The sequence below is a fragment of the Sarcophilus harrisii genome, chromosome 3 (assembly GCF_902635505.1).
Source record: "Sarcophilus harrisii chromosome 3, mSarHar1.11, whole genome shotgun sequence".
Taxonomy (NCBI): domain Eukaryota; kingdom Metazoa; phylum Chordata; class Mammalia; order Dasyuromorphia; family Dasyuridae; genus Sarcophilus; species Sarcophilus harrisii.
Window position 1 is genome coordinate 393,217,609 of NC_045428.1, and position 24,368 is coordinate 393,241,976.

General features: G+C 33.3%; 1 protein-coding gene across 3 annotated transcripts in view; it reads left to right on the top strand.

The window, feature by feature from the left end:
* CCDC141 (coiled-coil domain containing 141) overlaps positions 1–24,368 on the top strand; it is a 257,825-nt gene that overhangs the window by 50,571 nt on the left and 182,886 nt on the right. For all 3 annotated transcript variants that reach the window (XM_031960388.1, XM_031960387.1, XM_031960389.1), the window contains 3 exons: positions 3,399–3,590; positions 14,975–15,083; positions 18,241–18,494. In XM_031960388.1, the coding sequence (XP_031816248.1) occupies positions 3,399–3,590; positions 14,975–15,083; positions 18,241–18,494 (555 nt within the window). The remainder of the gene's footprint in view (positions 1–3,398; positions 3,591–14,974; positions 15,084–18,240; positions 18,495–24,368) is intronic.

Genomic DNA, 24,368 nt, shown 5'->3' on the forward strand with positions numbered 1-24,368 from the left:
TCTTCCTTAATTTTTTCTGGAGTAGTTGTGGTAGAGAGATGCTTATATTGCTTCCTCTCACTATGCCATCTTTGCTGGTCTCTCTCCAAATTAAATTCTACCAATTATTAATTCATGTCAGAAATAAAATTCTCAGCATTGTAATAATATAATCATTACTATTACAAGAGGTCATTAGTTCACAAATCGCCTAAATCACTGAGAGACCACCAGTCCTCTAAGGAACTTACTTTGAAACTTCTGAGAAAGAAGAGATAATGTTAGCAAGCAGGTAACACCATCGTGATTCTAGCTTTTAGTATTTTCCAGAATACCTCCATGACCTCAGTTTGGAATACACTGTGCCAAACTAAGCAAAGCCATCTAAAATTTATTAAGGGTTAGAGGGTTTGTGTATATGAAAAACAATTCCCACAGCATCCCTTCAGGAACAGACATTTTTGCCTTGTATTCAGATCAATCTTGCTAACTTCATGCCAAATATGGACCAGTAGTTGTCCTAGGTAAGCCAGGTGATTATTATCCTATGCTTAGACTTATAATGAATTCATGCTTTATTATTTCTTATTCTCAGTTCCATCTGTGTCATGAGGTTTTCCTGTTTTCCTATTTTCATTCCTCAATATAATTATTGTCAGGAGAATGAGTTATCTTGGAATATTAAAGTGTCTAATATGTATTTCTCTTCTCATTAAACATTCTTGAAATAGCACCTGAAAATGAGAGGAGAAATTATGACTGAGTTAATCCATTTTCATGATAAAAGTAAAAGATAAAAAACATGTACGAGACAAAATTAATCAACCCTCTAGATAATCTAAAGAATGTCACAGAAGGAGGAAGTAGCCCACAAATTATCCTCTCTCATGACAAAATGAAACAAGTGCCATATAATGGATCTGATTCTCATGATAGTTTGGGCATTGTGATCGTACAAACACTTGAGCAAACAGAGCACCTATTGAATAGACTTCCCTAGAGAAAGTCTCAGTGTTCAACCTAATCTATGGTAGAACCTGATTGGAATGATCCATGAATAGCATTTACATTTTAGATTAAGTTTTTCAGGCACTTCTATGAATGTTGGAAAAAGTTTTAGTATGAATTTTTATTTCCCTCCTTTATCAGTCAAGGGAGCACACTGGACTCCAGACAGGTTAACCAAGGACATTGCAAACAAATATATTGGGTCCAGTCTAATATAACTTGAAGCTGGAAGAGCTGAATTATACATTTGTTCTTTAAAGCTTAAATAACACTTTATGGTTACAAAGCATCTTATATACACCATTCCTTCATATTGTCATAACAATCCTATTTGATGATGGTGTATTATTATCACTTGTTTACAAGTAATGGAAGGTCAAGTTAAATGCTTTATTCAAGGTTACAAGCTAATAAATGGGACTTGAACTCAAATGTTCTTGCTCTCAGTCAAGTGCACTTTCTGCTCTACCACACTCATTTGGAAGACTTTTTCATCTTGAATTTAATTTTTGTCTTTGCATCTGTAGTACCTGGCATAGCGTAAGCAACTAATATATCTTTTTTTAATCATCGGTGAATTGCACCCTCGTATGGTATCTGAATATGTTCTTGGGATGTTGCAGCAGGGTAATAAAAGGCCTACTAAAAAGCTGGCTCAACTTCTAAAACCTGACTTCTGTATCATAGTTTTATGTTTAAGAAAAACTGTATATTTAACATATTTAACATGTATGGGACTACCTGCCATCTAGGGGAGGAGGTGGAGGGAAGGAGGGGAAAAGTTGGAACAGAAGTTTTTGCAAAGGTCAATGCTGAAAAATTACCCATGCATATGTTTTGTCAATAAAAAGCTATAAAAAAGAAAAACTGTATTGAACTCCCACTGATATATTTTCAAATTAAAAAAAAAATTCAAATTAAAACAAATTTCAAAAAATTGTTCTTATAGAACAATTAAATCATCAAAAGTATTAATAATAAACCACAATGACAATTGGCATCTCACCTTTAGGTGAGTCTCTCACTCTTAGAGAGTAGCCTCAAACTCTAAGATATTACTTGATTTGCCACTAGAGATACAGGTAACATGATTATTATTTCTAAAATTAAAAACACAGTAAAACAATAAGATAATGGTTGCAAAGTTCTTTACAAATATCACCTCATTTAAAATTCACAATAAGCCTGAAAGAGAGGTGCGCTATTATTTTCCCCATTTTATAAAGGAAAAAATTGAGATAGGCTCAAAAGTCACATATAATTAATAAGTGTCCAAGGCTGGATTTGAATTCAAGTTCTTCTGATTCCAGGTCTAGCACTCTATAATTTGTACTATCTAGCTGCCTAGTATAAATCAGAGGTAGAATTTGACCTCATGTTATATACATATTGCAAAAGTTATTAAAACCTTTTTGTTTTTATATAATATTTTCTCAGTATCACTTTTACCCTTTCCACCTAGAAAATTATGCTTCATGGAAAAATAATCTTGGGATGGGGGCTTAGGAATTCAACAAAACTAATAATAATAATTGTATTTATATAGTATATTAAAGTTGCCAATCAATTTGTAAATATTATCTCATGTGATTTTCATGAAAATCTTGAAAGATAGGTGATATTATTTCCCCATTTTACAGATGAGGAAATCAAGACATATATACTAAGGCCAAGTTCACAAAGTTAGTAAATGTTTTGAGGGTGGATTTAAATTCCAGTTTCAGCATTCTATCCATTATGACATCTAATTGCCTCTAGTTAATATATTAATTATTATACTATCTCTAGCATTGCATATCCATAGTCCCCCATTTCTCCAAAGAGGGGAAGGAATTGTATCTCTTTAAAACCAATTTGGTCATTCTATTTTTGTCTTTTTAAATTTATCTATTGTAGTTATTTCTTTTTATAATGTTTTAGTCATTTTTTTTTGCTTCAGCTTACTTCACTTTAAGTCTGTGTTCATTTTCATGGAAAAGGCATGGTAAAGGCATAAAAAGACCCAAAACATATTATTCAAATCTTTGTTTATAAAAATCTTTAACTAATTATTTTCAAACTCAATGGGGATACTCTCTTTGGATGACAGACACAAAGAGCAAAATCTCTCTAGCTTGGTAGGACCCGCCAGATCCCGTGTTCTATTCTTCCTCTGGCCAGAATGATATTTTGAAGTAGAATGGTTTGCAATGAGTGGTTCATTGCAGGATTCATCACCAGTAGGTTCATCACCAAGGAATGAAATTATCATGGACCAAAAGTAGGAAGACAGATCTTCAAAGGGTTGGAGTTGCAACCTGCCTCATTACAGGGAGTACTTAGAATCCACATTAGTAAGATTCTGGGGCTTCTGAAGCAAGTAAGATTTGACCTGAAATTTTATATTTACTTAATTTTTTCTCTTGGTTCAGGCTTTGGAAGATCGGGTATGGGACCTATTACAAGAGGCAGACAAAGCGGCAGAAGAGAACAAGGATCAGTGTCAAGTTTATGAAGCCATGGCTGAGACTCTGGGAGATGCCTGGGCAGCCTTGATCACCATCCTGGAGAGGAGAAGAGAGCTCCTGAAACTGACTTCAGAGTTTTTTGAAAACGCTCTAGAGGTTTGTATTAGGAAATTCCATTTCTGCTTGTTTCACCCAAGGACTTACAAACTAAAACCTTTAAATATTTTTGCTAATTTTCACAAATGAGAATTTTGTGAATAGCATCCACATGAAGCACATTTTTTTCTTGATAGTTGAAGAAGTGAACCAAGAGATGGCATTATATATTAATAAATGTAGATATTCAGCTTAAGATTGAGTAGTAAGGAATGCCATTTCTCTTCTTTAAAGATAGTAGTAGAAAAAAATTTAAATTCCTAGGCTTCATATTTCTTTGGAGTTTCTGAGATACATAGTTCTGATGACTTATTCCTTCCTAGAGGGGTGAGAATATTCCCATGGAATAATAGGATATCTCTTCCAAGTAATTTCATAACTTTTTAGACATTTTCAAAGTATCATGAGGAAAAACTAGAACTGGTCTCTTCCTCTGCTACCAAGACAGAAGTGACCTTTCTTTCCTGTGATCTAACTCAAAGCATTTTGACTCTCTTGTTCCACTTGAATAGTGTACCATATCAGTCATTTGTATAAGTGTCTTATCTTCCTCAAAAGACCAAAACTTCTGTAAGATCAGAGATCCTGTTTCATTCCTTATTAATGCCTTACATAATTAGTCAGCTTGCATTTATTAATACCTACCATGTGCCAGACACTTTGATAGATACTAGGGACATAAATTCAAAGGATAAAATGATCCCCACTCTTTTTTTGTTGGTTGTTATCTATATTACTTTTTCCCCAATAGTATTTTTTTTCCAAAAACACGTAAAGATACTTTAAACATTCATTTTTGTAAGGCTTTGTGTTTCAGATTTTTCTCCCTTCCTCTCTTATCTCCTCTCTATCCAAAACAATTAGCAATCTAATATAGGTTAAATGTGTGTAATTCTTTCGAACATATTTCCATATTTGTCATATTACGTAAGAAAAATCAGACCAAAAGGGAGAAACCCCCCCAAAAAGAAACAAACAAAAATGAAAACATTATGCTTCAATGTACATTCAGTCTTTATGGCTCTCTCTCTTGATACATATGGCATTTTCCATCCCAAGTCCATTGGATTGGTCTTGAATCAATGCATTGTTGAGAAAAGCCAAGTCCACCATAATTGATCATCATATAATCTTGTTGCTACCATATAACATGTTCTTTTGGTTCTGTTCACTTCACTTGCCATCAATTCATTTAATTATTTTCAGGCTTTTCTGATATCAGTCTGTACATCTTTTCTTATAGAACAATTAACATTATATTATATTCATATACCATAACTTATTCAACCATTCCCCAACTGATGGGCCGCCACTCAATTTCCAGTTTCTTGCTACTACAAAAAGGGTTGTTAAAAAAAACATTTTTGCACATGTGGGGTCCTTTTTCCTCTTTTATAACCTCATCAGATACAGATCCAGTAGTGAAACTGTTGGATCAAAGTGTATACACAGAATTATACCTACTCTTCTAAGTGAAGAAACAAGAAAGATAAATGTATATATTTTTGTTGTTCATCCTGGGTGATGTTCTAACTTGCATGTAAATTGGATTTAAGTGAGACAGAGCAGAGAAAAGTCATCAGTCTTATTTTCTCTTTTTCTGAGTCATTGAAATCTAGTGGTAAGAAAAAAATCCAAATGCTGTGGATGACTTTGTTCTCTTTGATGTCTGACCAAACTTTCAGTGTTCTTCAATATCTGCTTCAGTTGCCTTCATGGCGCCTGGAATAAATTATTCTCACGTGCCCATTTGCTAGGCGAAGTCTTCACATGCTTGAGGTAGACATCCCCCTAACTCACTAACAGGTTTGAGATCTTCCCGTTACCCTCAATGTGGTTTAGTGTGTCTGCTGAGATAGGGTGTAGCTGCTGTGCAAGTTACAGCTTCTTAGATCCACAGGTGAGAATTAGGTAAAGGTGGATACCAAAAGTAGATGAACAGCTCTGAAAAGGTCTCAGCAAGCTCTCACACCATATACCTCATATGTATAGAAAAGATATAAAGATAATCAGTTCAGGGTAGTTAAGGAGAGAAAATCACTAACTCTAATTGGATTCAAGAAAGAGTTCAGGTAAAAGGTAGTACTTGAGCATCATTTTAATGGAAGAAAATCTTTGAGGTGAAAATGAAGAGCAAATTCATTCCAGGCATGGAGGATGATCATTACAAAGGCATGTAGGAAGAGACAGAGTGTCATGTGGAGACATGAAAAAAAAGGACATTCTGTCTGAATTGCAGAGTGAAGAAGGGTAGTAACACATAATGAAGCTGAAAAGATAGGTTAGATTCAGGTGATCAAGAACTTTAAAAAGAAACGAAGTTTATATTTTATTCTAGGAGTAATAGACAGCCATTTGAATCCTGAAATATTAATTATATACATACATATATATGTATAATTGCTTACTTATATTAGGTAGATATTCAATAAATACTGAAATATAAATGTAAATTTATGTAAATAAATGTAAAAAAAAATGTAAAAATAACACTTTACCTGGAGTATTTTCCTAAGGATTGTGGGTAGAATTTTCCTTTTATTGTTAATTAAAATAAAAGAGAATATACCTAAACAGCCTTTCTCCCATTCCCCTCCTTCCTTGTTTCTCTTTAATTCCTATGACTCTTTGAGCTTACCATTTCAAAATATGAGACACTTAAAGAGCATTATAAATGGGAAATGTCACATTTTAGAGAAAGACAGTTATTGGGAATTTCATTTTTAACTTTCCTGTCAAGTTGGCAGCACATTTATTTTGATGTGAGATTGCTGTTTCATTATGATAAAGTACCAGCTTCAAAGAATATGACATCCTCAAATTCAAAAATCAGAACACAGATCCCAAATATTGAAGCTCAGAGGATTAGTTATGGGAAATAAAGACTTGGAGGAGACATGCTCATGTGTCATGAGCTTGTTTAACAGCAAGAAGGGACTGAAGAAGCTTTATAATGCTTAAATATTTATTTTTGAGCACAGGTCCAAGAAACTATTTGTTTTGCAGTCTTTGTTGGGGAAATCATATATACTTCATTTTTTCCACCTTTCTAGTCTGACTTCCTCCAAAATATACCCATGTATATAGGTTATGCCTGATTTATTTTGATGAGGTCCCATTAGATGAGACTGGCAGAGAGAGCCAGAAATATTAATAAAATTATTCCCTGAAACAAGCAGGGAAGGGCAGTAATGGGGATCAGTTTATCCTTATAGTTCCACCCTCTGTGGAGGTCATGTGTAGCCCCCTCTTGCTGTGTCCAGCCAGAAATCCAAGTTATATCAAACCCCTGAGATTAAATTTCCTCTAGAAATCTGTCCATGATCCATGCCATCTTTGTTGAACCCCTTTTGGGTTAAGTCCACCATAGCTCCTTCCTCATGGTGTCTTTCTCCTCCTCCCACCCCCATGCCTTATGACATCTTCTCTCTCATCTCCATCCCCATCCTCGTGCCTCGTGGTGTCTTTCTCCTTTTTATAGCTAAATAACTCTTTTAGGATGTTAAATCTTTATGGGCATATTCCCACCTAATGGAGTATACCCTTTCTCCTGGTTAATTGTGAGTTCCACTAGGGAACCTGTCTTCTTCATTGTTAATTATTAAAACCATTTTGGTGTCTAACTATATGCTCTCCAAACTCTATTTCATATTTACTACTCCTGATGCCGGCTGTACCTGTTCATTCTGTCTGTAACCTCTTCTCCTAAACAAACCTACCTTTTGCCAAAGAGAATGGCAATTGTGAATTCTTCACATGACCAAATCCCAATATTTGATAACTATTGCTCTCCTCAACCTCATCATTTGGTTCCTGAACCCCAAATACATCATTTGGAATTAGGGTAGCAATTCCTACCTGATGTGATGAACACATCAATTTTATCATAGAAAACATTAAGTCCATGCATATATAATATATGTTACAATATAGTATATTTATTTTATATTATTAAACATATAATAATACATGCTACATTCAATTGATCACCTATGTTAAAATTTCCCTTAATTCCATGTATATAACTATATATTTCCATTAATATTTTTCTCTCTCTCCCCTCCTTTCTATACGTGCCTCTTTCTTGTTTCTCTCTCTGTCTGTCTGTCTCTATCTCTGTCTCTCTGTGTCTCTGTCTCTCTCCCACATACACATACATACACACCCCCACACACAACACAATCTTCTAAATAAGAAAGAAGGTCTTTCCTTGCTTTTAGGAGTATATAATATGATCAGTAAGATGAAAAGATTTATCTTACTGAATACATGAGAAACTTACAAGTGAACAACATTTGTCAAGCCTATATTTTCATTACCATATATAGCTGTTTCTTGGATTTCTCTGGCCAAAACATTTATTAGCTGGTGAGCAGTCTGGTTATAACCTCTCTGTTCTGAGCACTTTATAAATTAAATATTTGTAAAATGATCATCACAATGTCTGACACATATTAGGCTTTTTTAAAATGCTTGTTCTATACTATTAATGAATTCCCTGAGAAAAAATCTCCAGAGTCAGATGGATTTACAAGTGAATTCTACCAGACATTTAAAGAACAATTAATCCCAATACTGTACAAACTATTTGGAAAAATAAGGGAAGAAGGAGTTCTACAAAACTCCTTTTATGACATACTTATGGTGTGGATACCTAAACCAGGTAGAATCAAAACAGAGAAAGAAAATTATAGATTTCCCTAATGAATTTTGATACAAAAATGTTAGACAAAATGATAGCAAAGAGATTACAGCAGTTTATCAGGATAATACACTGTGACCAAATAGGATTTATACCAGGAATGCAGGGCTGGTTCAATATTAGAAAAACTAGAAGCATAATTGACTGTATCAGGTAACCAAACTAATAGAAATCATATGATTATATCAAAAGATGCAGAAAAATACATTTGACAAAATCCAACACCCATTCCTATTAAAAACACTAGAGAGCATAGAATAAGTGGAATTTTCCTTAAAATATTAAGTAGCATCTGTCTAAAACCATCAGCAAGCATCATATGTAATGGGGATAAATTAGAAGCATTCCCAGTAAGATAAGGGGGTGAAACAAGGTTGCCCACTATCACCATTATTATTCAATACTGTTTTAGAAATATTAGCTTTAGCAATAAGAGAAGAAAAATAAATTGAATGAATTAAAACAGTTAATAAGGAAAAAAGGATATCTTTTTGCCGATATGATGGTATATATAGAGAATCCTAGAAAATCAACTAAAAAACCACTAGAAACACTTAACAACTTTAGCAAAGTTGCAAGATACAAAATAAATCCATATAAATCATTGGCATTTCTATTTGTTACCAACAAAGTCCAGTGATATGAGACAGAAAAAGAAATCCTATTTAAAATAACTATAGATAATATAAAATATTTGGGAGTCTACCTGCTAACACAAAACCAGGAACTCTATGAGCACAATTATAAAACACTTTCTACACAAATGAAGTTAGATCTAAACAATTGAATAATATTAAGTGCTCATGGGGAGCTTAAGTAATATAATAAAAATTATAATTCTACATAAATTAATTTATTCAGTGTCATACCAATCAAACTGCCAAGAAATTATTTTATAAAATTAAGAAAAAAAACCACAATTTATCTAGAAGAACAAAAAGTCAAGAATTTCAAGGGAATAAATGAAAAAAAATGCAAATGAAGGTGGTTTAGCTGTATCAGACCTAAAACTATATTATAAAGCAGTGTTAATCAAAACCATTTGGTGCTAGTAGTTGATCAGTGGAATAGTTAGGTTTATAAGACGCAAAAGTCAAAGACTATAGCAATTGAGTGTTTGATAAATGGAAAATAGTATGTCAGAAACTAGCCACTGACCAACACTTAACATTTTATACCAAGATAAGATTGAAATCGATTCATAATTTATACAGAAAGGATGATACTATAAGCAAATTAGGAGAACAAGGAATAGTCTATCTCTCAGATCTGTGAAGAAGGAAAGAATTTATGGTCAAAGATGAACTAGAGAACAATATGAAATGCAAGTTGGATAATTTTGATTATTTTAAATTAAAAAGTTTTTGTGCAAACAAAAGGATTGCAACCAAGATTAGAAAGGAAGCAGAAAACTGGATGGAAATTTTTTTTATCCAAGGGCTCTGATAAAGACCTTGTTTCTAAAATAGAGAATTGAATCAAATTTATGTCAAACCATTCTTCCATTGAAAAATGGTCAAAGGATATGAACAATTTTCAGATGAAGAAATTGAAATAATTTTTAGTTATATGAAAAGGTGAAAAAAATCACCTCTAAATCACTACTGACCAGAGAAATACAAATTAAGACAACTCTGTGGTACCACTACATAGCTCTCAGATTGACTAAAATGACAGGAAAATATAATGATGAATGTTGCAGGGGTATGTGGGAAAACTGGGACATTAATACATTGTATGTAGAATTGTGAACTGATCCAACCATTCTGGAGCTTAATTTGGAACTATGTCCGAAGGGCTATCAAACTGTGCAAACCCTTTGATCCATCAATGTCTATATTGGATCTGTATCTCAAACAGATCATAAAAGAGGGAAAGGAACCCATATGTGAAAAAAATGTTTGTAGCAGCCCTTTTTGTAATGTCAAAGAACTGGAAACTGAGTGAATGTCCATCAGTTAGAGAATGGATGAATAAGTTATGGAATATGAATATAATAGAATATTATTGTTCTATAAGAAATGATCAGCAGGATGATTTCAGAAAAGCCTGGAGAGACTTACATGAACTGATGCTAAGTGAAATGAATAGAACCAGGAAATCATTATACACAGCAACAAGAAAACTGTCATACGATGATCAATTCTGATGACTGTGACTCTTTTCAATAAGGAGGTCATTCAAGCCAATTCCAATAGACTAGTGTTGGAGAGAGCCATGCATCCAGAAAGAGGACTATGGGGAATGAATGTGGATCAAAACATAATATTTTTCACCTTTTTTTGTTGTTCTTTACCTTTTCTCTCTTTTTTTTCCCCTTTTTGATCTGATTTTTTTCTTGTGCAGCATGATAAATGTGGAAATATATTTAAAAGAATTATACATTTAACCTATATTGGATTGCTTGCTGGAGGAGGAGAGGGGAAAGGGAGGGAGAAACATTTGGAGCACAAGGTTTTTCAAGAGTGAATGTTGAAAACTATCTTTGCATATATTTTGAAAATAAAAAACAATTATTAAAAAATAAAATAAATTTCAATAATAATAAATGCCAGTTCCCTTCACCTTTCTATAGTAAATTGGCAGACCTTTGGAAGATATACATAGAATATGTATTTAAAACTTTATAATTATTAATGTGTCACTGTTTTTTCTTTTCTCAATGGATAATGGAGGATATGGAAGAAAGGAGAGAGTTTGGAGCTAAAAATAATTTTTTTTTCAATTTAAAAAAACCTTATAAGTTTATTGGAACATCCCAGAATTTATCCTCCAGTGTCATGGTTTTTGAGAATCTTGGATTATTTCTATATTTGCTCATTTCAGTGCAATTCAAGGCACAAGATATTAGGCATTGGGAATGCAAAAAAGAAACAAACAAACAAAAAACCCTCCAAAACCAAACAACAACAAAATCAAAACAGTCTTTACCCTCTAGGTACTGAAATTTCCTGGGAGGAAAATGCATATCTATAGATAAAACAATCAATTTACTCATAAATGAATAGGATCCTCTCTTTGGAGGTAGCACTTGAGTGGAGCACCTTGTGATTACAAGAGGGGAAAGGAGGGTCTTTCTGCAATGGGAGACAATATTAATTAACTGCTAAGTGTTTGATGGGCAAGGTGCTAATGTAAGGATATTTTTGTTTGTCCTTCTTTCTGGAAGAGGACCATAACATCAGAGGACCTGATGCCATGACATGCAAGTGAATTGGATTTAAGTGAAGGAGGGCTGTGCAGGGTCACCTGCCTCACTTTCCCCTCCAGAGCCATTTGGATCCAGTGGCCAGATATAGATCAGGAAAATTGAAAATGGCCCTGGGTTTTCACCCAGGAGACCCTGCCCTTTTTGGCTAAGGCAACACCCTTTCAGTGATTAAGGCTAGGTAGCAATTGAGACAAAGAATCTCCTCTTTTACTAATCAAAAAAAAAAAATCTAAATAAAAAAAATTAATAAATCTGGAAGAGGAAGACTCCCAGGGTTTCTGGATAAAGCAGAAGTGTTGAGTTGTGAGTAAGGATTACTCATTAAGTATTTACTTTCTAATGGGAAAGACAAGTGTATACATACATATCAAGATAGGACTTTGTGTGTGATTTCATTGATAAAGAGAATCCCCAGTGAAGAAATTTCTTATTCCAATGAAAGTCAGAGAAGTCTCTGAAACTTATAGTCCAGTGGAATTGCTAAGAGCAAGGAGAGGATATGTGATCTGCCCAGCAGCTCAGAGAAGGTATCTGTAAGAAGAGATTAGTTCAACTATCTACTATGCCCTGGCTACTTCATTTTGAATGTTAGTATATACACAATTATATATCTATATCTAAATCTATACCTATCTATATCTATTACTATATATCGAGAGAGAGAGAGAGAGAGAGAGAGAGAGAGAGAAAGAGAAAGAAAGGAAGGGGAGGGAGGGAGAATGAGAGGGAGAGGAAGGGAGGGAGACAGGAAGAGGAAGAGAGGGAGAAGAGGAAGACGAAGACGGGGAGAGAAAGAGGGGGGGAGGGAGAGGGGAAGAGGAAAAGGGAGAGAGAGAGGGAGAAAAAGAAAGGACAAATGAAAGAACCCAACCTCTCTAACTGGGGACAGAGAGTGGGTCCAGAAAGGATCTTTCATATAGAAGGTGGTTCCTAAGAGACATGTTGAAGGAAGAAGAGGTATTCCATGAGCTGGAAGAGAAAGAGGGGGTGAGCAGTAGATTCAATTTATGGGAAACAGCCAGTGCAAAGGCATGGAGAAAGGAAATAGAAATATGTGAAGAACAGAAAGACAATTTCTTATTTGTCAATCAATAATCAATCAATACTTGATATCAGATTTTTAGAGAACAAGTAATGTACACTGAAGCTAAAAAGGAAGGTTGGAGGCAGTTTGTGAAGAATTGTAAAAGCTAAATTATTTCGTTTATATTTTTATCCTAGAGGTAATAGGAAACTACTAAATTTTATTAAGTAGGGAAGAAGTGTAATGGGCCAGAATTCTGGAGAAATGTACTTGAAACAAGAATGTTAACGGATTTAAGAAAAGTGAATGAACAGATGGAAACTATGAGAACTCTTCAGCCTGGACTTCCATCTCTACTCAGTTGCCTGGAGAATGCCCTTTTTGGGTTATAGACATTAAGGATTGTTTTTATTCTATCCCCTTCCCCCAAGAGAACTAGAGAACGATTAATAACCATGCTAAACTAGATAACTATTGTCTTATCAATTCTGCTGAGTTAACATCTTGTTTTAAGAATCCTTGTTTCAAGTACATTTCTCCAGACTTCTGGCCCATTACAAAGAAGCACACTAGATCTAAGCTTAAAAAATTACTTTGACAATAGTGTGGAGAGCAGACTAGAATAAGGAAAGATTTGAGGTAGGGAGACTAAATAGGAGACTGTTGCAATGATCTCTGCACCAAAGAAATGCCTATGTGAAAAGAGAGAAAGGCTCTGATGTGAAGATATAGATGTACATACAGCAAAATTTACAATTAATAGGATATATAGAATGAGAGAAATTGAAGAGTTTTGCATGACAGGTAAGTGAAAAACACCAGAAACTGAAAGAATAGAAGTTCCTTCAGTAGACCTAGGAAATTTTTTTTTTTTTAAAAGAATGAGTTTGGGAAGAAGGGTAAGATAATAATTTATATTTGGGTTTGTTGAGAAGGAAAGAGGGAAGGGAACAAAGGTTATTAAAAACCTGCTATATGACTCTGTACTAAATGCTTTTCAAATATTATCTCATTTGATTCTCACAGTCTTGTAAAGTAGCTGCTATTATTTTCCTCACTTTTCAGATAAGGTAATTGAGATAAGAGGGTTTTTTGTTTGTTTGTTTGTTTTTGGTAGTTGCTATTATTGTTGTTGTTTTAGTGCCTTATCCAGAGTCAAATAGATAATAAGTATCTGAAGCTGGATTTGACTTAAATTCTTCCTGATTCCCCACAATCTTCAATCTACCATGCTACATAGCTTTTGAATTTGAGATATATCTAGGACATCCTTTTTGATGTACCCATTAATTGGTTGGTGGTGTGAGACTGAAGCTCAAGAGTGAAACTGAGAGTGGATATATAAATCTGTAAATTATCTGCATAGAGATTACAATTAAAATAATGGGAATTGAAGAGGTAATTAACAGATCATTAAGAGAAAAAAATGACTTGGGTTTGGGGTAAACCCATAGTTTCAGAGGGCATGATTTTTTCCAATATATATTTTTTGTTAAATACTTTCCAACCACATATAAAAACATTTTTAACATTTGTTTTTTAAAATTCTCAGTTCCAAATTCTCTCTCTCCCCCATTCCTTGAGAAGGCATTAATATTAATTATTCATATGAAGTATTGTGAAACATATCTCCATATTAGCCATGTTGCAAAAGAAGGCACAAAGAAAAAAAACAAGAAAAAATTTAAAAGTATAAAAAGTATGTTTCAATATGTATTCAGACTTTATCAGTTCTCTTTCTGGAGGTAAACAGCATTTTTCATCATGGATCCTTCAGAATTGATTTGGATTATTGTCTTGATCACAGAAGCTAAATCTTTCACAGTTGATTATGCTTCCAATTTTGCTGTTCTCCTGTGTACAGAGTTCTCTTGGTTCTGTCCATTTCACTTTGTCTGAGTTTAAAAAAGTCTTCCCAAGTTTTTCTAAAGTCACTCTGTTTGTCATTCTTTATTGCACAAGGGTATTTCATCACAATAATGTAACACAAGTTATTCAGTCACTCCACAATTAATAGACATCTGCTCTATTTCTTTGTCACTACAAAAAGAACTCCTATAAAAATGTTCTTTATCTTTTTCTGGAATGATATTGTCTTGGCAAGAAGAGTAGAAACAATAGCGATGATGATGAAAGTCATTTTCTAAAGATGGCAGCATCAATAGCTGGGGAAATTAGAAAGCAGCAGTTAAGCTGCTTGAAGAAATTCAGAGATTACGAAAGCTGGAAAGGATGTCTTCCAGGAATCGACACAATCTAAGCAAAATCTTAGAGGTAGGAGATGGAATTCAATATACAAAGAATAGCAAAAAGGCCAGTGTAGTGGAACATGGAATGCATGAAAAATGATAATGTCACAATGAAATATAATAGTAAGACCTTGGTAAAGGTTCAAATAGCCCAATGTTTTTCAAATGTCCTTTTTTGGTATGTATTTTCTCTTGCAGTTTGCTATTAAAATAGACCAAGCTGAAGACTTCCTGCAGAACACCCAAGAGTTTGAGAATGCTGAATCCTTAAAATCACTTCTTCAACTCCATGAAAGCCATTCTAAAGGTAAGAGAAACATTTACTACAACTGAGCAGCTCATCATGTGCTTTTAGAGATTTAAAAGAGTAAATGCAGGGATACAGATTTATGGCACTTTTCAATTCTTTTCTTCTATATATTATGATTTATATATAGTTCTGACCATAGCAGAATTAAGGTTTCCACAAGAGATTGTAATCATCTTCAATGAATGATTATTATAAGGTTCAATTGAGCATAACCAGTTTTACATAAGATCTCTAGAGGAGGAATAAGCCCTGTTTCATTTAGAAACTAATGTAGCTTTCTATTTAAAAAAAAAAAAAAAAAAAAAGCATTTGTGTTTCACTTTCCATTCCCCTCCACATTCAGGCATGAAAATCCAGAAAAAATATGACACATAAGTAATGGAAATTGATACAGTGGATAGATTACTGGGTTTAGAATCAGGAACACTTATCTCCATGAATTTGAATCTGGCCTTAGATGTTCACTAGGCGTGTGACCTGGGAAAGGCACTTAATTCTGTTTGCCTCAGTTTCCTCATCTGTGTAATGAGCTAGAGAAGGAAATGGCAAACTATTCCAGTTTCTTTGCTAAGAAAACCCCCAAAATGAGATCATGGAGAATTGGACATGACTGAAATGACTCAACAACATTAACAACAATGGGAATATAAAGAGAAGTAGTTTTCTGACCAGAGTTAGCAGGGTAGGCTTTCATCAGATTGGAATGGTCAATCTGCTTATTTAGACACTTTCTTCTGTGGAAGAGATGATAGGTAATAACAAAAAAGTCACTCATCCTACCCCAGCCCCTTAGCTATTCCATGACAAGTTGATTATTCCTAAATTAGAACTGAAAATTTTGTCCCTTAAGAGTAAAGACAAAAAAGCAAAAGCAGCTTGAGGCGATGGGGATAAAAGGTGATTCCTTTGGGGTGGAAGGCACAGAGAAGCTAATCTGGGATATGGCTATAGTACTGGTTTCATATTTTAACAAATTTTTCTTTTCTTTAGAGACTGTTTGGTTGTTTTAATCTTACAATAGGGATCGCAAAGACTGCCATTATTTTCTAAATTTTAGTATTCTAGGGTAAAACCCTGACTTTTACTCCTCTAGTTATATCTCGGAGTGGGATGGAAAAGTTATGTCAGCATCCTCTCCTTTCACTTAAATCCTAATGGCATCAGAATAATGACATCAGATGTTTTTAAGGACTTCAAATGGTGCTATCAATGATTGTTTGCCAATTACTAATGGTCATGTAGTTTTGGAAGTTCTAAAGAGCAGAGAAGTTAATTTTTTCTATACAGATTTTGAGACCCCAACATACCTAGCTGAAATTTTAAGTGGTTGCTGCTGTGTAGGCCCTTGCAAATGGCTGGTACTATCACACAGCATGTCAGTGTTCTGGATTAAAGCAGCAAGTCACTTTTTTTTTTCATACTACAGTAATTTAGCTGGGTCCAAGGCAAGGGACATCACATAAAATTCTTCAGGAGACTGAGGAGGGAGTCAAACTCAGGTAACAAAGATGGGTTCTACAGTCTCAATTCAATGTGCATTGGACTGACATGCTCATCATGTCAGCAATTTGAACATTAAAGACCTGACAGTGATTGATGCTTTTTACTGATAGGAGCTTCATAATTATAGCCATCAAAGGCAAGTGTTTGTCAGAGAGATAGGAGGTCTGGTAAAAGACAGACTTTCCCAAAGGGGTTTGAGGATGGAGGTAGAAAGGGGAAGCTAGTCATCACAGTCTTTTTGTTCCCTTCCTTCTAATATTTAGCATTCAAAACAACCAATGAGCTAGTTTACATGTAGCTTCTGGTGTAGGTTGAGGAAAAGACAGCTGAGGAAAAGAATTTTAATTTCAGTATTGTGGAAATGGTTTAGAATACTCTCCTGTTGAGTCTCTCTGAAGTACAAATAAATGGATGGAATGTTGTCTGGGAGCAAGAGCCAGGTCTAATGACTAAGGGTCATTTAAGTCATAGTCATATAACTCTCATAGGGCAGTTGGAACAAGCCCAGTGAAAAAAGGTTAAGAAGCAGCAAAGTCAAAGGAAGAAATCCTTGACCTAACCAAGAAGCCACAAATGGGACAGTTTTCTTGTGCCTCATTTTTCCAACCATAAAATGGGAATGATGAGACAGCCTTACTGGGATCTGAAGAGAAATAATTATGTGGTGATAATGTAAAAAAATATCCAAGAATGGAATTCTGAGTTGGCTCTTGTAAGAATTTGAGAAACAAATTACTTAAATTGTTTCTTACAACTTTTACTACCAACAAAAACATATTCTGAGATGTTGAATAAGTCATAAAGTATTAGGATGATGCAACTGCAAATGTATAAGAATATATCATACCTCAACTAAGTGGTAGTCTACCCTAATTAGTTCAACTATAGTTTTCTAATACCCAGTAGTGCCAGATCTCTTGGTTAGTATAGCCAAAAAACTTACAAAATACCCTTAAATATATGTTTGAAAAAATCATTCATAATATTAATAATAATAATAGAGTTAATTATTATTTTAAATTTTATTAGATAAATTGTTTTGATGCTTTTGTTTTTACATTATTCATTTCTGAATAGAAGTTTCATCCTTATCTCAATAATAAACTGAGTGTCCATTTTAATTGAGAAAAGGTCAGCAAAAATAATTGGTAGAGTTTCTGATTGTATGTAATTTTCTCCTTATTTGTTTCTTCTTGTCTCTCTGGTAGAAGAAGAGAAGGAAAATATAAATCATAAAAGTTTAAAAGATAAATTACAAATATCTTCCTTTACTTCAGGGGTGGGAAATGTCCAGCCCACAGGCCATATAAAGCCCATGAAATCATTTGCTAAGGCAACCGCAGGTGATGATGAGATGAAAACTAGAAACAATTATTATCTACTACTTGAGTTTTATAAGTTGGTAATTTTGTATGACCCACAAATGATGTTATAAATGTCAAAATGGGCCATGGCCGATAAAAGGTTTCCCACCCTTGCTTTCCTGATTAAAGTAGAAAATTTAAACAATTGACTCAAAGAATCACAGAAGTTGGAAAGAACTTTTTCCACTCAGCTTTTCTACTCCAAAGATGGTTCCAAATACCTGAGAATGGTAATGTATAGGTTGGGTGTCACTGAAATTCAGTTTGCCATTTCTTTTTATTTCCAGAACTCTTAGGACGGTCCCTAACCCTCTTAAACAAAAGTCAACAACTGACTGAATTCATAGAAAAATTCAAGTGTGATGGGCCTAATATGAACCCTAAGTTGATTCAGGGGGCTCATAGCAGTTGCTTGAAGATTGACAGCCTTCTTGAATTGCTACAAGACAGGAGGAGACAATTGGACAAATACCTGAAGCAACAACGCCAGGAGCTGGAGCAGGTCCTGCAAATTTGCCAGTGGGACCAAGAAGAAAACCAGGTATTTATCTTACAAGGAGTTACTGATGATATATAGCCTCAGCAGAGAGCCTTGGGGAATAATACTTGAATTAGTTGTACTCAGAAAAATAGAGAACTGTGTTTCTTGGTCATTTAAACCCTTTATAATAATTAAAAATGGAGCTTTGAAGAATGGCCAACTGTTGAATGACTCAGAGATATTTCTACATATAGATAAGGAATGCTTATAATACAACAGGCTTTGCAAAGTTTTGAAAATTGATTGTCTACATGTGCAGTAAACATGTGGAAAATAAAGCCTGAAAGGTGACATTCTTTTACCTTTCTAAATTTTGTGTTGCTTAGAGTTAAAATCAAACCAATAATCAAAAACACAATTTTATCAAAATAATTTATAGTATATTAATTTAAAACTAGACTTTTTAACATTTTTGTGTGTGTCATAGACCCTTTTGTCAGTCTGGTGAAGACCTCTCTCAGAGCAATGTTTCTAGCTATATAGGATTATAAAGGAAATCAAAGGATCATGAAAATGAAGATGTATTTATTTTTCTTAGCTAAGTTCATGAATATTTTGAAATGAAAACTTTGATTTCTAAGAGGTCTGTACCATTCAGGTTAAGAACTCTTAGTTTAAAAGTTTGGTGGAAAGCAGAGGAATTTTTCTTAAGAAAAAATGATATTAGGGTATTGGGTTTGGGGATGGTAGACTATGGGAAAATCAGGATCTATAAAAAAGAGGAAAAGTAAACATGTTTTCACTAGAAAATAAAAAGTTACTGATATCTCAAAATAAAAAAGCTAAATATTAAAAAGACCTTAAAAATGTTCTTCAGTTTAAAATAATAATTATGCTTTCTTTAGTGCTGAAGATTTTGATTAAGGCCTGCCTTTGGCTGCCCAATTCTTACTGCATTTCTGCTTTATAGGAATGTTAATCTTTTCAGTCAGGTGCTGGTTAAAGTCTAGGAATGTGCTGTGGGCATGATTACATTCAGAGGACAATATAAATGACATCCCTATCTTTTTTAGCTTTAATGTTTCCTCTCATGCAATGGAATAATGATTTTCTGAGGAAAAGAAAGATAACCCCCTTCTCAATGTTCTGTTAAAATAGATTATTTAGTTTAGTGCATAAAAGGTGGTAAGATTCAGTTTGGTAATCCAGTTTGGTAACTCACTGCTTCTACTGTATCAGGAAGTTCATAGAATTGATATTTTTAAGAATAGTATTTTATTTTTTCCAATTACATGTAAAAACAATTTTTAGAATTTATTTAAAAATATATTGAGTTCCAATTTTTCTCTCCCCTTAACCTTCCCTAAAATGGTAAGCAATCTGATATTGTTATACATGTGAAATCATTTAAACACATTTCCATATTAATCATGTTGTGAGAGAAGAAAAAGACCAAAAGGAGAACTATTAAAAAAACAAAGTGAAAACAATATGCTTTGATCTGAATTCAGACTATATCAGGTTTTTTCTGGATTTGAATAGTATTTTTCATTTTGAGTCCTTTGGAATTGCCTTGGAATTGCTCGGAAGAACTAAACTATTCATAGTTGATCATCACACAATGTTGTTGTTAAACTGTGTACAAAATTCTCCTTGTTTGTTGACTTCATTTTGCATCAGTACATGTAAATCTTTCCAGGTTTTTTTTGAAATATGAGTGCTTATCATTTCTAAAAGCACAATAGTATTCCATCACATTCACACATCACAACTTATTCAAGCCATTCCCCAATTGATGGACATACCCTCAGTGTTCAATTCTTTGCCACCAGAAGAGAGCTGCTATAAATATTTTTGGTACATGTAGGTACTTTTCCCTTTTTATGGTCTTTTTGGGATACCTATATAATAGTGATATTGATGGATCAAAATGTATATACTGTTTGATTGTCCTTTGGGCATAGTTTTAAATTGCCCTCCAGAATGGTTGGATCAGTTCACAATTCCACCAACAATGAATTAGAATCTCAATTTCCTTCTATTCTCTTCAACATTTATCATTTTTTTTCTTTTCTGTCACATTAGCTAATTTGATAGCTATAAGGTAGTATCTCCTTATATAAATATATATAAATATTTTATATTTAAATAAATTATTAAATTAAATAAATTATTAAAAAATAAATTAATTAAATAAAAAAATGAATACAAATAAATAAATATAATATATAAAATAAAATTAATTATTTTAATTTGTACTTCTTTAATAAATAGTGATATAGACCATTTTTTCATGACTATAGATAATTTTGATTGTAGAATTGATTTTTGAAGGAAAACAAATATGGTCAAATATGATTGGAATTATTGACAAATCACTTAACCATCTGTAAAAATGGGACAATAATGCTTTTAGTGGTTACCTCATGGGGTGCCATGAGACTCAAAGATAATAATATATGTGAGCTTTTTGCAAATCTTAAAGCAAAATATAAAGTTAGTTGTAATTATAATTAACAAATTAAAATCTCAGTCTTCTATTGCCTTTTCCAGACTTTTTCGCACTGTGCAAAGGTACTTGTAATGGTTTGTTTTATAATGAATTTCTTACTTTGGATTGCACAAAAATCTGGCTAAAATACTATATCTCACAGTATTAAAAATTGGGCCAAAGGGACAGCTAGGTGATGCAGTAGATAGAGCACAAGCTCTGAAATCAAAAGGACCGGGGTTCAAATTTGACCTCAGACACTTAACACTTTCTGGCTGTGTGACCCTGAGCAAGTCACTTAACCCCAATTGCCTCAGGGGGAAAAAAGTTGGGCCAAAAACAAAACAAAAAAAAAAGTCCATTGAATTACGATATCACATAAGAGAAACAAAAAATGTTTATTAAATCAACAATTTTTAACTAAATTCAACTAACTATATACATATGGCTAAAAAACTCCTCCAATATTACTATAAGTCCATCCACTGAGACTATTTAAAATGTTGTCCTTTACAATAACTGCTTCTGCCAATCACTCAGTTAATATTTATTAAACTCTTACTATGTGCAAGGCAATATATAAGTGCTAAGGATACAAAGAAAGATAAAAACACTGTCACTGTCCTCAAGGAACTCACATTTTAGAAATATTAGTGGCCAGTTAATGAGTCCCTTTGCAAAGTCCTCTATAAAAACTACTTCCATCAATCATTCAGCCATCAAATATTTATTAAGCACTTAGTACATGCTTGACACTCTTCTAAGCACTCACGATAAAGAGAAAGGCAAAAAAAGCATAGTTCTTGCTCTCAGAGAGCTAGAGTGGACATAACTGTACATTTTTCTATCTAGTTAGTTACCTCTCTAAAATAAGGAGAAAGTGGTCTTGGGGTAAAGAAATTAGCAGTATGGAAGACAAGGAAAGGTCTCTTGCTATCTATCTATTCTTTATATATATTTTAATCAAAATGCACTTGGAATAAGAAGACAGTTTAAAATAGAAAAAATTAGATGCATTTGGAAATATTTTTTAAAATTATCAACTTGAAATTGTATGGCAATCATTTGATCTATCCTTCATCATGTCAGTATTGTTGAAATGTGCTTTTTTCTTTCTGATAATCTTACTGGTTTAATAAATGGAAGTTGTGAAAATTTAATTGAAGGAACCCTTTTTAAAAATTCAAAACTCATGCCTCTGAATAACTATTGTTAAATATACCTTTGAAATTCTGAAATGCTGACTTTAACTTTTAAAGAGTGGAGAATATAAACAATGCCGATTTGAATTTGATTGCTAGAACCATTAAGGGAAAATATTAGATCTGAAATTTTATTGATAGAAGGAACTCCTAGAAGAGAAACTACTTCTATCAATGCAGATTGCCATCTTTGTACCATATGGTCTTAGAGGTTGCTGTTTAGATCACTAAGAGGGTAAAAAATGAACTCAGTCATACACTTCTAAGTACGACTTGAGCTCACATCTTTCTGGGTTTGAGGCTGATTTTTGAGGTACTATGCCATAATAGCCATTTAAAAAACAAACAGGCAAAAAAGCACAAGCAGTCCAAGGAAGGAATCATGTTGGTTTTTTGTTTTTGTTTTTGTTTTTGTTTTACAAGTAGTCTATTGGCTCTGAATTCTTGCATGGTGACTGGTTGTAATAATTAGTTAGAATTTATGTTAGTGAAGGAAAGATTATTGCTTTGATTTTTTTATGGGCCAGTTAACTTTGCTTTGCCATATTGTATATCTACCTCCATTTTTCAGTTGTCTTGAAAAATATGCCTTAGTTAAAATCTGGCTTAGATGAAAATGTAATAATTCATGGCAGAAATTCACTCTATATGAATACTCTATTGATGATAAATCAGTAACTCTAGTTTTATATTTGTGTACTATCTTAGGACTGTGTGTGTATGTGAGAGAGAGAGAGACAGAAAGAGAGAGAGAGAGAGAGAGAGAGAGAGAGAGAGAGAGAATAAAAGCTTATCTACTAATAATCTAAAAATTACTTTTGAAATTTATATGAATAGGTTTTGCTTTTCATGCCTCCATTTCTAGATATATCCCTCTCCCAGCTGCTATTTAGAAAGTTATAGCTTATATTAAGAGGGATGCGTGCAGAGGAAGAAAAGCATTTCTGCAAAATTAGCTAATACATCAATTGAGTTTTATACTGTAGGTTACATTAAAACCCTATCTATGCAAAGAAGAGCTGTATTTTGTCATCTCTTCTTTGGAACCAAGTTTGATTTAATTATATAGCATATCCAAGTTTAATTGCATAGCCTTCTGTTTCACTTTTTATTTTTTGTTCTTTCCCTTTTCATTGTTATAGTTGTCTATGTTGAATTCCTGGTTTTATTTCACCTTGTATTAATTCATATAAATCTTCTTAGTTTTTTCTATTTTTCATATTAATAATTTCTTACAGAAAAATGAATTCTTTTGCTTTTATGAATCATAATTTGTTTAGTTATTTTCTAAACAATATACATTTTCTCTGTTCTTTACCACTACAAATTTCTAAGATTATTTTGATGGATATAGAATCATTCTATCTTTGATCTCTTTCAAGAATATATGTAGCAATGGACTCTAAAATTCAAAGGAAATGGATATTTTAGTCATTTTTTGGACATAATTCCAATTGCTATTCAAAAGAATTAGACCAAATCATAGATTCACCAACAGTATATCATTAGTAAGCCCATCTTTCCATAATCTCTTCAACATGGACTGTTTCCATCTGTTGTCATCTTTGCCAATTTGATATATAAGCTGAAATCTCTTAGGAATTTTGAAAGGACTTTCCTTTCTATTTTCTCCTATGTTTTAGTGTTGCTATAAAATGTTATTGATTTTTATGTTTAATCTCATATTTTACTGAACCTATTCTCTCAGTGTCTTTGCTGATTCTCTGTAGTTTCCTAAGAAAATCATCATGTCATCAGCAGATAGGATAATTGGGTTTCCTTTATGTCTACCTTTAGGCTTTCAGTTTCTTTCTCTTAAATAAATAGTAAGGAAGAAAGGAATCCGTGTTTTATTTTTTTATGTATTGGAAAAGCTTCTACAGTTTTCTCTCTGGAAATTGTGCTAACTTTTAGCTCAAGATATGTTGTTCATCCTTGCTCATATCAGTTGTGTTTGATTCTTCATGACCCCATTTAAAGTTTTCTTAGCAGATATATTGGATACTTCACTATTTCCTTTTCCAGTTTACTTTACACAAGGGGAAACTGCAGCAAACAGGATTAAGTGAGTTACCCAGGATTCCATAGCTAGTTAATGTCTCAGGTTAGATGAGTCTCCTTGATCCAGGTCTGGCAGTCTATCTACAGCATCACTTTTAGTCATATACATATACCATATTAAATGGTTCATCTACTGCATATTAAAGTGTGGTTTTTATAAAGCAACAATGAGCTTTATAT